The sequence below is a fragment of the Carcharodon carcharias genome, chromosome 14, assembly GCF_017639515.1.
Source record: "Carcharodon carcharias isolate sCarCar2 chromosome 14, sCarCar2.pri, whole genome shotgun sequence".
Taxonomy (NCBI): Eukaryota; Metazoa; Chordata; class Chondrichthyes; order Lamniformes; family Lamnidae; genus Carcharodon; species Carcharodon carcharias.
Genome location: NC_054480.1, coordinates 71517003 through 71529956, shown reverse-complemented (window position 1 = coordinate 71529956; position 12954 = coordinate 71517003). Strand labels below are relative to the sequence as shown.

The following is a 12954-nucleotide window of genomic DNA, read 5'->3' as shown; positions in this document are numbered from 1 at the left end:
CACAGTGTAACTAAACTCTCCTTGAGCTGGGAGAGAAAAGTTGAGGTGGAGGAGGAAAGATTTAAACGTGGGAAGCCACAATGAGAACGAGAGCCCTCCTACCTAGCTCGGTGCTCCAGTCATTTACGGTAATGTGTGTGTGTGTGTGTTTTAAAAAAAGGGTTCATTTCCTGATCACGTGGCACTGAGGGAACTGTTATCTTGTTTTATAAAAAAAATCGCCAAAGGAGGAGGGGGGAAAGTGTGTGTGTAGAGGAATCAAGGCCAGGAATCTGGGCCATTCCTTTGGTGTAGGGAAGGCGAGAGAGAGGGAAGAAAGGAAGGAGAGAGGAAAGGGAAGGAGAGAGGGAGCTGGGCTTCTCCTCCTCCTCTCTCTGGGCTGCGATGGTGACAGGCTCTTGCTGTAGCTGAAGTTGTCCCTTTTGCCTTCTTTCCATCGCTGGGAGGCGCCGACCGCTGCCTCGCCTTGCGGAGTGATTGTACACAGCACTCGGTCACATTCTTTCAGCATGGGGACGTGTTACAGTCTGAGATCGCGGCTCATCGGTCCCCACACCGCCTCCAGCATCGCTTACTCAGGGGGCCGGCAGGCCAATGCTGCCGCCAATGCCGGCGGAGGGGAAGGGGAAGCTGGGCAACAGGAGCATCCGGACGGGCAACTGAGAGAGCGGCTCCGGGCCGAGGAGAAAGCCCGCCTCAAAGCCGACAAGAAACGGAGCCGGAGCATCGACAAGAGCCTGAAGGCGGAGAAACGCGAGTACAAACAGACACACCGGCTGCTGCTGCTCGGTGAGTCTCCCTCGGCTCTATCATGCTCATCTCTCCCCTGCATGGCAATTTGTTCTTTCATGATTTCCACTGCACCTCAAACCCTCCATAATAATCACCAGGTTGTAACTTCATTCCTCCTGGTCTTGTTTTTTTTCTTTTGGCCAACTCCAAGGGCTGTCATAGATCTTCTAACCAGTTAAGGGGCCAAGACAAAAAGTTGGGATGAATTGTTTTAAACTGGCACTGTCATGGCTTTGAAAAAGCTGGTGACTGACCTAAGGAGCCAACCCTGTGAACACGAGTACTTGAAAAATTTACATTTTAACAAGTTCTTATTTTAAATTAGGGTTACAGTCTCTTGGATGACAGAAGTTGATCATTGTGAGAACAGACTTTTTTTGATAAGGCTGGATAGTTGGGAGAAAGGGATTGTGGTGTTATGTGTTTAAATCCATGGGTCGACTGTCACACATGGGTGATATAAAGTCGCAACTCTCCTGGCCAACCTCCCATCTTCCACCCTCTTATAATCCTTAAGTCATCCAAAACTGTGTCTCTTGTGTCCTGATTTGCACCAAGTCCCACTCATGCAACACCTATGTGTTCTTTGGCCTAGATTGGCTCCTGGTTCAGCAACATTTCATTCTCAATGTCATGTTTAAATTGCTCCATGGCCTCACCCTTCTCTAAACCTGTAAGTTCCTCCAGTCCAGCGACCCTCTGTGAGTGTTGCATTCCTGCAGATTTGGGCCCTTGCCCATACCTCACTTCACCTCACCATTGGTGGCCATGCCTTCAGCTGTCTAGGCCTCAGAATTCCTTCTGGATTTCCTTCCCTAAACCTTTTGGCCCTCCTTAAAATCAACCTCTTTGATTGCCTGTCCTAATGTTGACTCCTTTGGCTCAGTGCTGATTATTGTCTGATTACCCTTCGGTGAAGCGCATTAAGATGTTTTACTACCTTGAAGGTGGTTTGTAAATGTAATCTGTTGTGTTGTCCCCATCATGTGCAAAAGTTGTCAAATCAACCAGGTCCACCTCTCTGCTACTTCTAATTCCTCCAGTGCCTTTGTGTTGTCAGATTTTGTTCGACATTCCCATCCTGGGTGGGTTGCAAATTCCCCCAGCTAAATGTTGTAAAAATTGAAGCTAACACCTTGCCCCACCATGAAACCCATCCTCTTGACCTTTGACTATGTTCCTCCTCCTCAGATGCCATCTTGGGCTGAACCAAAGTCCTGTTTAACCAAGAGCTTAGCATGTGGTCCCATATTATCACCATCACAAAGACTGCCTGTTTCCACCCCTGTAGTATTATCCCCCTCTGCCCCTACCTCAGACCATCTGTGGCTAAAACCCACATCTCCATGGCTTTGCCACCTCCTGGTTGGTCTCCCAATGTCCTGTAAAATGCAATTAACTCAACACTGTGCTTGTATTCTATACTACACCAGATCTCCCAGTGAGCCAATGTCTCAAAACTTAAAATTCTCATCCTCGTGTTTAAACCCTGCATGCCTCCCACTTTCCTCCTCTAACACATTTTCCCCCCACCAAATTGCCCATTCCTGGGACAGTTGTAAAAATCTCTTTCCCCTCCTCCAACCCCCACTTCATTTTGCGCTACAAGTGGTGGCTGTGCCTACAGTTGTTAAGACCCAATGTTTATGAATTCCCTCCATAAAACTTTTCACCTCTCTTTCTTTGAAAGTCTCCTTGAAACCCACTCCTTTTGGATTCTTTGCCTGGTGGGCCCTCCATTAGCTTGACAAAATTTGCTTTGATTATTCCTCAGTGAAGTACCTTGGGATGTTTCGCTGTTGAAAAGGCATTTTATGTAAATGTATTACACAAGAATCTGATTGGTATTTTGCTTATACCACACTGACTAATAATAGTCTGAGGACCATTTCTTTGAGACATAAATATAACAAACAATGTCCCAGTCTCGCTTTAAGGGGTGGAGTGACAGAGGAATGGGGTAGCTTCTCTTGACAGTTTCTATTGATTTTCAGTATCAGGTTGTCGTATGCTAAGAGGCTGCAGTCTTTGTTATTTCTGAATGATATATTGCACTGTGTGAAGGTTTCTATGAGCTAATATATCAGGTAAGAGCCTGGTGATAGCTCCAGTTCAAATGTTAACCTCTTTCAGGTGCTGGCTGACTTGCTGAGCATGTTCTTGCTTTGTAACCCATATTCCAACATACCTTTTGTTTTCATTTAACTTTGTTGATGTTTTGATGGTTACATGGTTACGTTTTGTAGTTTGGTTAACTTCTTTTTGAAAACTTGAGTATATATCAGAGTGTGGGGGACTGTTGTATCTAACACAAAACCCTGGTTACACAGCTCATTAACAATGAGATGGTGAAAATGTCCTCTTCCAAGAGCTGTCATTATCAAGGAAATGCTCAGAGTGATTTTCATAATTGGCAAGAACCATCCTGATAGAAAGCCTATTTAAATGTAAGATGTCATGTTTAAGGCTGTTATGTACCTCAAAGTAATTTCTGTTCTCAGTTTTTTCCTGCCCAGCATGTCACGTTCTGAGAGTACCTTTGCTCCTCCCCAGACTTACCCAAGGGACCAATCTTCATGTGTAGGTTGGACAGTGAAGGGTAAACCTTGACCTTGTGCGATAATTGTAAAACAGTTAATAGTTGACAGCTTATTTTTCATCCTTCTCGATTTACATCTCTCCAAATTTTTAATCACATCAAATTCAGTGGAAATAAATATCAGAGGTGTTGGATGGGTTGCCAGCTTGTTATCAGTAAGTTTTAGAATTGCTGCAAAAGTTGAGATTAATCCCTGAGTGTCGGAATGCTACTAGGGCTCAATCCAGCCCTGGCCTGACACATGCACTTAGCAGGAGGAGCACTGGATTGTGATATGGACTGGGAATATCGGCCAATTATTCTTTTTACCCCAATCCCCCTTTGCTTCGTGGGGAGCTGAGGCAATTCTAATATATTGTTGCTACCAGGTAATCCAAATGCATGATGCGTCCTTCTCTGTGAGCATTGTATCTACCCCATAGGCCAAAGCCTTTGTTTGAGAGAGAGAACGTGTGCAAGCAGCCAACATGGTGGCAGCTGGTATGCTGATCTTTGTGTTTCTGAATGCACCTTTGAAGATGACAAACCTCTTGATGTTCACCTTAATTGTTTCCCACCAGTCCATTAGTGTCTCAGAGGGGTTTCATGGTTCTCGAATTTTTGTAATTCCTTTTGAGCCAACTTAACGATTTCACGCTCAGCTTCCATATCGTCCTGCCGACCCTCTGGTTTTCTAATAGGCTACAGTTGGCTAGTAGTAGCTACAGTGGTCAGAGAAGAACACCAGCTTGATGTCAGTGGATCTGACTGTGACTGCTCAGGACACAAAATAGAAGTCTGTCCTGGAATAAATGGAGTCATCTGGTCTTGGCCAGATTTATCTCGCAGCGCTCCGTCTGCAGAGTTTATGAAGACATCGTGCAACTTGGCACCTGTTACCACTCCCATCAGGAGTTCAGATGTAGCGTCCAGTTTGCTGTTGGCCCTGCAGTATCGTCCAGCCACACTGATGCAGTTGAAGTCACCGCTCACGATGTCATTGGTAGCAGCAGTGGAAGCTGCTGAAGGACGACCTGCTGCTTCCTGTTTTGAGCCGCGGTGTACATGTTAATTAACTGGAGCAGAGTGTTTTTGTATATTTATGTTTGCTACAAGGAGGTGCTTGCCCACCATTTCCTTAACTTTGGAGATGGTGAAGTGGCCTCCTCTCAGCAGAATACCCAGGCTGGAGGAACGAGAATCGTTTCCCCTTGACCAGATCGATGGCCCATGGACACCATCGCAACTATTGCCTGAGGGACCTGAGGTGCAGTATCCATCACTCTTGCGGAAACAGCAGGTCAGCTTTGAACTTGGCAAGGTAATCCAAAGTTGGAACACATTGCATGGTGGACTTAATGTGATGCGTCTTAAAATTACATTTTAAAGTGACTTACCAGAGCCATTGTCTTTGATAGTTTTGGCCCTTGGGTATACTCCTGCATATGCATAATGTTCAGAAACGGTTTCACTTTTGCTGGGCTGAGAAAGCCAGGCAGATCCACCCGTTAGCATTGTTCCACCCAGATGACATCAGAAAGGGGGAGAGGGGGGCTCATGCAAACTGTGGGGTTTGGGCTATCCCCTGGTCTTTCTGATCCATTCCTCCTTGAGGAAGTTGCCACTCCCAACTTCCCAAAGCTGGGGCATGTTGCCTTTTTGCTTTTGAGGTTGGGGTGCTGTTTGCTGTGTTTTGGATCTTGAGTTTCTTCTCTTCCAGCTCTTTAGTGTTTTGCTGCTGCTTCTGCAGGTGCCATCCTTCTCCTCCCTCATCTGAAGAGCAGCAGCCTCTGTCATCATGTCGGATGGGAGTCATCTTTTGCTTGGCTCTTTCTTCTTTTTAAACTTATTTTCCAGCTGTCTCTCACTCAGTTGACCCTCTACTGGTTCTTCCATTGATCCAGAATGCTGAGGAGTGGGAGGCTCGGGGGACAGTGCTGTTGTTTGGAAGTCTGCTGCCTCACGCTTCTCCTCCTCCTTGTCCCTCCCTGTGTCCTCCTTTGTCCTGGTTTTGTTCACTGTAGGACTTGGTGGGTGGAGGGTTGCAGGTCTCCTTCTTGGTAATTGTGCTCGCTGTTCCGCCTGCATGCCCCTCATTGGTTCTTACTGTCTGTCCATAACAGAAGCAGTGTTTTGGGCAGGTCTTGTAGATGGTGGCCTGTCCCACCACAACAGGTTGCAGTATTTAGTCTGCTTGCAGTCCTTGGTCTGATGGCCATCTGCTTGCAATTCTTACAGATCATGGTGGTGCAGACAGCTACAATGCGGCAAGATTAGCCACAAGTGCAACAAACTCTGGGCTGCCCAATGTAGACAAGGTAGCTTCAGCTTCTCCCAGTAGCAAAATTGGAGGGAGGGTGGAGGATTGCTCCCTTGCCTGTCCACCTTCAAACTCACCTTGACCTGCTATTTGCTGGTCCAAATCCCGAAGGGCTCCTTGACCTCTGTTCTGTTCTTGACCGTGCAACATATCTGGCGAGGAAGGTAAACACGCACACAACAGCAACATGGGAGATGTAAAGATGCACGTCACAACCTGGGTTCGTTGCAATCGCTTAAATAGCAACTCCACTGTGAGGATTCTCAGCTATGCCAGGTTTCCTTTTTCCTTCAACATCTTGAAAAATTTTGTACGTGCAACGACATTTTTGAAGATTGAAGTATCCAGTGTTGGGGAAATCCTGGAGGAAGTAGATGTCCACAGCTTCGATTCCACAGCCTTCAAAAAAGGATTCTCATAACGAAGAAGGCTCAGTCAATGGGTGTACTTTGGCAGTGATCCAGAGAATGAAAGAAAAGAATATCATTCTTGATTCAGTTTCTCCATCAGATTCTGGTTCCCAATTGCAACATGAGTCTACTGATGCACATGGCATCACGCTGAACTGAGTGTTGCAGGAATAGTTGTTATCTGCTAATCACTGTGCAAGCGGAGATGAGTAGATCCTGGCTTTCTCCTATCACCTGCTTCCTATTTTTAATTATTTTTGTGTAACCAGCAGCAATTAGCAATGATTACAAATCAGAGCAACTAAATGTTTCCAGCTGGTATAAAATAAAGAATCTCGACTAATCTTGGTCTCTGTGCTGGAGATAAAGTACCATTATGTCTATCATTGGAGGCAGTGATCTGCAGGTTCTGATGCTGCTTTTCTTTCTACTGGGGAGATTGTCCATGAATTCAGAAATCTCTAACGTGCAGCGAACTGTCTCAAGTATTTGTGTCTGTTAAAGTAAGTAGAGAGAGGAGACATCAATCCAGAATGGATTCCACCCCAAGTGCATGAGGTATTTGGTTGATCACTGCATTGTACCATAGTGCCTTGAAATTGCTTCTTGGTATCTGCTACTTCATTTTATTAATGTTACACTCACGTTTTATTCTTTTTCTCCTTTCATTGACTACCTGTGTATCTCATGTCCTCGATGCGTATTAGTATGATCCTTACATTTTACTGGGTGTGGGTTCATATTAACAGAACACTGAATAAATTCTCTGTAGGTTTGTGGCTGTTTATGGAATGGGACTGTCAGTGCATCGAGTTTAACTGGGTGTAGCCTAATAGTAATTGAGTATTGGGTGACAGCTGTGGCTCAGTGGCTCTTGCCTCCCTGAGTCAGTAGGATGTGGGGTCAAGTCCCCCACATTCTAGGCCGACACTTCACTTCATTTCTATACTAATGGAGTGTTGTCTTAATTGGCTGTAACATGCTTTGGGATATCCTGAAATTGTGAAAGATGATATATAAATAAGTCTTTTTTTTGCTCTGTAGAAGGTGTGAGTTTATGTGGATTAGAGGAGTATTGTACAGCTCCGATCCTCCTCTGTGTTAGTGTATTTTGTTATCTCCTCTGAGTTTCTGATTTCAGCTATGCTGTTGGACAACAGATCCTTAGTCATCAATTTTATTCCTACCCAAGTCACCAGCCTGGACTCTACACAATTCATAATAGCTGGGTATTCAGTTGGTATTGGAAGAAGAACCGAAGAAAAATCTGAAATGTAAGAGGACCATTAGTGTCTTCAAAGTTCATCCCACTGGCACCTTAATTGTCTACTCACAGAATCCAACTCCTCACAACTCACCACTGGCTCACTTAGTAGATTGTTCATAGAATTATGCAGCACAGAAGGAATCCATTTAGCTTGTGGCGGCTCTTTGAAAGAGTTGTCCAATTAGCCCTGCTCCTGCTCTTTCTCTGTAGCTCTGTTTTTTGTTTTTTTAGTATTTAAATTGGTTATTGATATGTGTATATGTGTGTATATATATATCTGTGTGTGTGTGTGTTTGTGTATATATACAAATATATTAAAATATTTCCATTTAAAAATTGATTAACTCAGGCCTTACTTCCTGGTTTACTTTGTGCATTATCTATTATCAATCAATCATTATTCTATGCCTTCATGGCATCCCCATTACTTGGATTTTCTAATCCTTCCTCCTAACTGTTCTCCATTATATTGGTTGTTCTACTGTCTGGTTTCAAAAGACACCAAATTATAGAGCACCCAGGGATGTTTTGCTACATTGAAGCCACTATATCAACAACGATTTATACTACACAGTGCCTTAACAAAATAAAACATCCCAAGGCTCTTCAAAGATGACACTGAGCCATGCAAGGAAATATTAGATCAGAAGGCTAAAAGCTTGGCCAAAGAGAGAGGTTTTAAGGATTGTCTTAAAGGAGGAACGTGAGATAGAGAGGTGGAGAGATGTAGGGAGGGAATGCCAGAGCTTGTGCCCTGGGCAACTGAAGGCATAGCCTCCAGTGGTGGAGCAATTGAGATCGGTGCTGTTCAAAAGGCCAGAATTGGAAAAAGCCGATATCTCTGAGGGTTGCGGGGCTGGAGGAGATTACAGAGATAGAGAGGGGTGAGGCTTTGGAGGGATTTGAAAATAAGGATGAGAAATGTAAAATCAAGGAGTTTATTTGACCAGGTGCCAATATAAGTCAGTGAGCACAGGAGTGATAGATGAATGGGACTTGGTGTCAGTTAAGACATGTGTAGCAGAGTTTTGGATGACCCCAAATTTACAGAGAGTAGAATGTGAGAGATCAGCCAGGAGTGCATTGGAATAGTCAAGTCTGACGAAGGCTTGACAGGTTTTCAGCAGCAGATGAGCTGAGATGGAGGCAGAGCTGGATGATGTTACAGAGGTAGATGAAATGCTCAGTATGAGTCAGTTGTTCGTGTGTGTATATCTTTTACTGGCACAGTGACTGAAATGGGCTAACTCATCATGCACCAAGGTTAAGCCAGCGACCTTCCTAGTTGTAGGGCTCAGCTACTCACTGGATAAACTTGCTGAACCATCAGAGGTATTTTATTTTGAGAATCTTGGCTTAAAATGATGTTGAGCTTTCCATGTGAAAGCAAGGTCACATGGGGCCATGTGGGAGGGGCATGGCTCTGCATTTGAAAGTGCAGCTCCTTCATTGTAGCCCACTGTGTTTCGCTCAACATAGCAGTCGCAACTGGAATAGCCTTGTGAAAAATCTTCACTCATTCAGAAGCTTTTGCAGCAGAGGTTGGTAACAGGAATGTGCGTTTTTGTGCATCTGCAATGCTGATTTCAGCCACAGACACCAAAGGTTTGTGGGACAAAGGACCAAGTGCAGAGGTCAGCAATTGTGCACTAATTCTTGTGCGTTTGCATATTTCTTTTCCTGTCAAGGATCCTGGGTAAAGAACATGAGGCAAATCAGGAAGTAAAGAAAAGAAAAACTTGCATTCACACAGTGCCTTTCACGATTGAATTGTGAGGGATATGTACTATGTTGTCACGAATTGCTGAGGGAGCAACACATCATAGTGTGTCTTCTGTTGAAAGGTCAGTACTATTGAGTGTAGGATCACCTGTACATTAATTTTGCAGTCTCATCAGTGTTGGTGTGGAGTGGTGCTATACTGAATCCAGGTCAACTGTTCCCTTTAGAAATCTAACAAAATTACAGGAAGGGTTGCCATGGGTTAGCCACATGCACTTTGTGGAAACTGCAATGAAGCACAACAGGCTGGGACCTGAGGAGGCCTGAGGCCTCTGTCCTATAACCTTGCCTGGAGAAATTGTGTAATGAACTGCGACAATAAAGAGAAGCAAAGGTGATGGTGGATTAAGGAGGATAAGAAACAGATGTGTAAATATGCAGTTCATGGTGATAATTGTAACTGTACTTCCAGTGGGCAGTTAAATTACATAAAGGACCCAAATATAAATAAATTAAGCCTCCATATACCCTGCCCATGGATGGCACATGGATTGGTGCAACTAGTTAGGTTAAAGCAGAGGTCAGCAACCTTTTAGAAGTGGCATGCCTAGTCTTCATTTATTCGCTCTGATTTAAGGTTTTGCAGACCAATAATACTTTTTAACGTTTAAAAGATCTCTATATATAATTACCATAATCTTACCAGTTCACTGTGATCCTTGTCCTTGCTTGAGCTTTCCAATGTCCAGTATATATTCAGATAGCCTCTCCCCATACAACACCCCCCCCCGCCCCCTACACACACAGCATCCAATTGGTTGTAAAACTGCAGAGAGGGCCTCAGTTTCACTTCTTATCCTGCAAGACAACAACTCTGTCCCTCAGTGCACGGTAGTGTCAGCCTGGGTATCTGTGCTCAAGTCTCTGGAGTGAAACTTCAACCCTTCTAATTCAGAGGCAAGAGTGCTACCAACTGAGCCATGGAGGACACATTTTTTCTGACCTGGTTTTATAGTTTTAATAAACTCTTATTTGGAAAGAAGTCATAATTGCTGAAGAGGTGGGCAAAAAAAAGTCTGCAAGATTTCAAAAATAAAATTCTGCTCTTATATACAGACAAGATTGTAATGTTGATGTTTCAGGTCAATGGCATTTCATCAGAACTGTTCTGATGAACATAAGAAACAGGAGCAGGAGTAGGCCATTTAGCCCCTTCAACCTGCCCCACCATTCAATACAATCATGGCTGATCAGATTGTGGCCTTAACTCCACTTTCCTGCCTTCCCCATAACCCTTGACTCTCTTGTCGATGCAAAAACGGCCTAACTCAGCCTTGAATACGTTCAATGACCTGGCCTCCACTACTCTCTGGGAAAGAGAATTCCAAATACTAATGACCCTCTGAGAGAAGAAATTCCTCCTCATCTCCTTCCTAAATTGGAGACCCCTTATCCTGAAACTGTGTCCTATCTAGTTCTAGATTCCCCTACAAGGGGAAACATCCTCTTAACATCTAGCCTTTCAATCCCCTCAGAATCTTTTATGTTTCAATAAGATCACCTCTTGTTCTTCTAAACTCCAATGACCCAACCTGCTTAACCTTTCCTCATAAGACAACCCCTTCATCCCAAGAATCAACCCAGTGCACCTGCCTCCAATGCAAGGATGTCTCTCCTTAAATAAGAGTACACAGTACTCCTGTGTGGTCTTGGTGTGGTCTCACTAATGTCCTGTACAGTTGTAGCAAACTTCCCTACGTTTATATTCCATTCCCTTCGGAATAAGGCCAACATTCCATTTGCCTTCCTAATTACTTGCTATACCTGTATGCTGACTTTTTGTGATTCATGTACAAGGACACCCAGATCTCTCTGTACAACAGCATGCTGTAATCTCCTTATTTAAATAATATATCACTTTTGTATTCTTCCTGCCAATGTGGATAACCTCGCCTTTTCCAATATTATACTCCATCTGCCAAATTTTTGCCCACTCACTTAACCTATCTATATCACTTTGCAAGCTGTTTGTGTCCTTGCAACTTACTTTCCAACCTCTTTTTATATCCTCAGAAAATTTGGCTACGATATACATGCTCCCTTCATCCAAGTTATTAATATAGATTGTAAATAGTTGGGAGCCCATCACTGATCCCTGTGGATAAAAGATCATCAACGTGAAATATTAATGCTGTTTTTCTCCACAGATGCTGCCTGACCTGCTGAGTATTTCCAGCATTTTCTGTTTTCAATCTCAGATTCCCAGAATCAGCAGTGTTTTGCTTTTGTGCAGGAATGTACTGTTAGTGAGATTGGTACCTATTTAGGCTTTTCTCTGCTCCAGGCCTTTGCTTCTGTACTCATTAAAGGCCTTGTTGTTGCTGTGTCTTTAATTCTCTCTGTTTTCTCATTGAGCCAACAATGTGCTGTTGCTTCCACCCTCATCTTGGGGCCTCAAAAGCAATGTAGTTGGAATTTGGAGTAGGATTCAGTTGCATCATGTGCCCACTCCATTGCCCGACTGTCAGAAATTCTGGAGGTACTGATGATAGACAATAGATAACTTGTAATGGCTTATTTACTGTCATCCACATTACAGTCAGCGCCTGTGGTAAAATTTAAGAGACCATTTTCCTGTAAGACCAGTCTCCAGGTAAAGTGGCAGCAGTCTTACTTTTAAATTTAGCTCTCTTGGTGCCTTGGCTGACTTACAGAGTGAAGGGAGTTGGGAGGGAGGTCATGGAGGCTGGGGATTCATAAAGAAACTATTCGTAATTCTTACTGATGTGAAAAATGCTGCAGTAAGTGCCACCCTCTCGCTCTCCGGAGGGTGGCCATTCTATTGGCGCCATTAATGCCACAGCAGTACATGCCCAGTTAATGCAGATGGCACCAGAGCATAGGATTTGAGAGAGTGTCAGAACCATCCATTCAATGGGTGAATGTTCCTCCCATGCCAGATCTGCTCCCAAAAAAGCCTCTGTCAAATTTCTGGATCCATTTTGCCTTTTGTAATTCACTAGTTTCTTTTTAGGACCGCATATAGTGACAAGTCCTGGCCAGAATGGAGAAAACTGAAGCGAGAATTAGCCAATCACACCTGGAGACTGCACTGCCCTAGGGCAATTAGGGATGGGCAATAATTGCAGGCCTAGCCAGCGATGCCCACATCCCATGAATAAATTTAAAAAAAAAACTTGGTTTGTGTTCTCCCCATCTTAGATTCGATTATTCTCAAGCTCTGAGCAAAGGAGATCACAGCCTGCCTTTAATGATTTTTAAAACAAAAACAGAATTACCTGGAAAAACTCAGCAGGTCTGGCAGCATCGGCGGAGAAGAAAAGAGTTGACGTTTCGAGTCCTCATGACCCTTCGACAGAACTTGAGCGAATCCAAGAAAGGGGTGAAATATAAGCTGGTTTAAGGTGTGTGTGTTGGGGGGGTGCGGTTTGGGTGGGGGGAGAGAAGTGGAGGGGGTTCGTGTGGTTGTAGGGACAAACAAGCAGTGATAGAAGCAGATCATCAAAAGATGTCACAGACAACAGAACAAAAGAACACATAGGTGTTAAAGTTGGTGATATTATCTAAACAAATGTGCTAATTAAGAATGGATGGTAGGGCACTCAAGGTATAGCTCTAGTGGGGGTGGGGGGAGCATAAAAGATTTAAAAATATTTAAAAATAATGGAAATACGTGGGAAAAGAAAAATCTATATAATTTATTGGAAAAAAACAAAAGGAAGAGGGAAACAGAAAGGGGGTGGGGATGGAGGAGGAAGCTCAAGACCTAAAGTTGTTGAATTCAATATTCAGTCCGGAAGGCTGTAATGTGCCTAGTTGGAAGATGAGGTGTTGTTCCTCCAGT

General features: G+C 43.9%; 1 protein-coding gene across 1 annotated transcript in view; it reads left to right on the top strand.

The window, feature by feature from the left end:
- Positions 1–218: 218 nt before the first annotated feature.
- The window catches only part of gnas (GNAS complex locus), a 360976-nt gene continuing 348240 nt past the window's right edge, over positions 219–12954 (top strand). The window contains exon 1 of the mRNA XM_041205309.1: positions 219–789. Coding sequence (XP_041061243.1) covers positions 510–789 — 280 coding nt within the window. The 5' untranslated portion in view covers positions 219–509. The remainder of the gene's footprint in view (positions 790–12954) is intronic.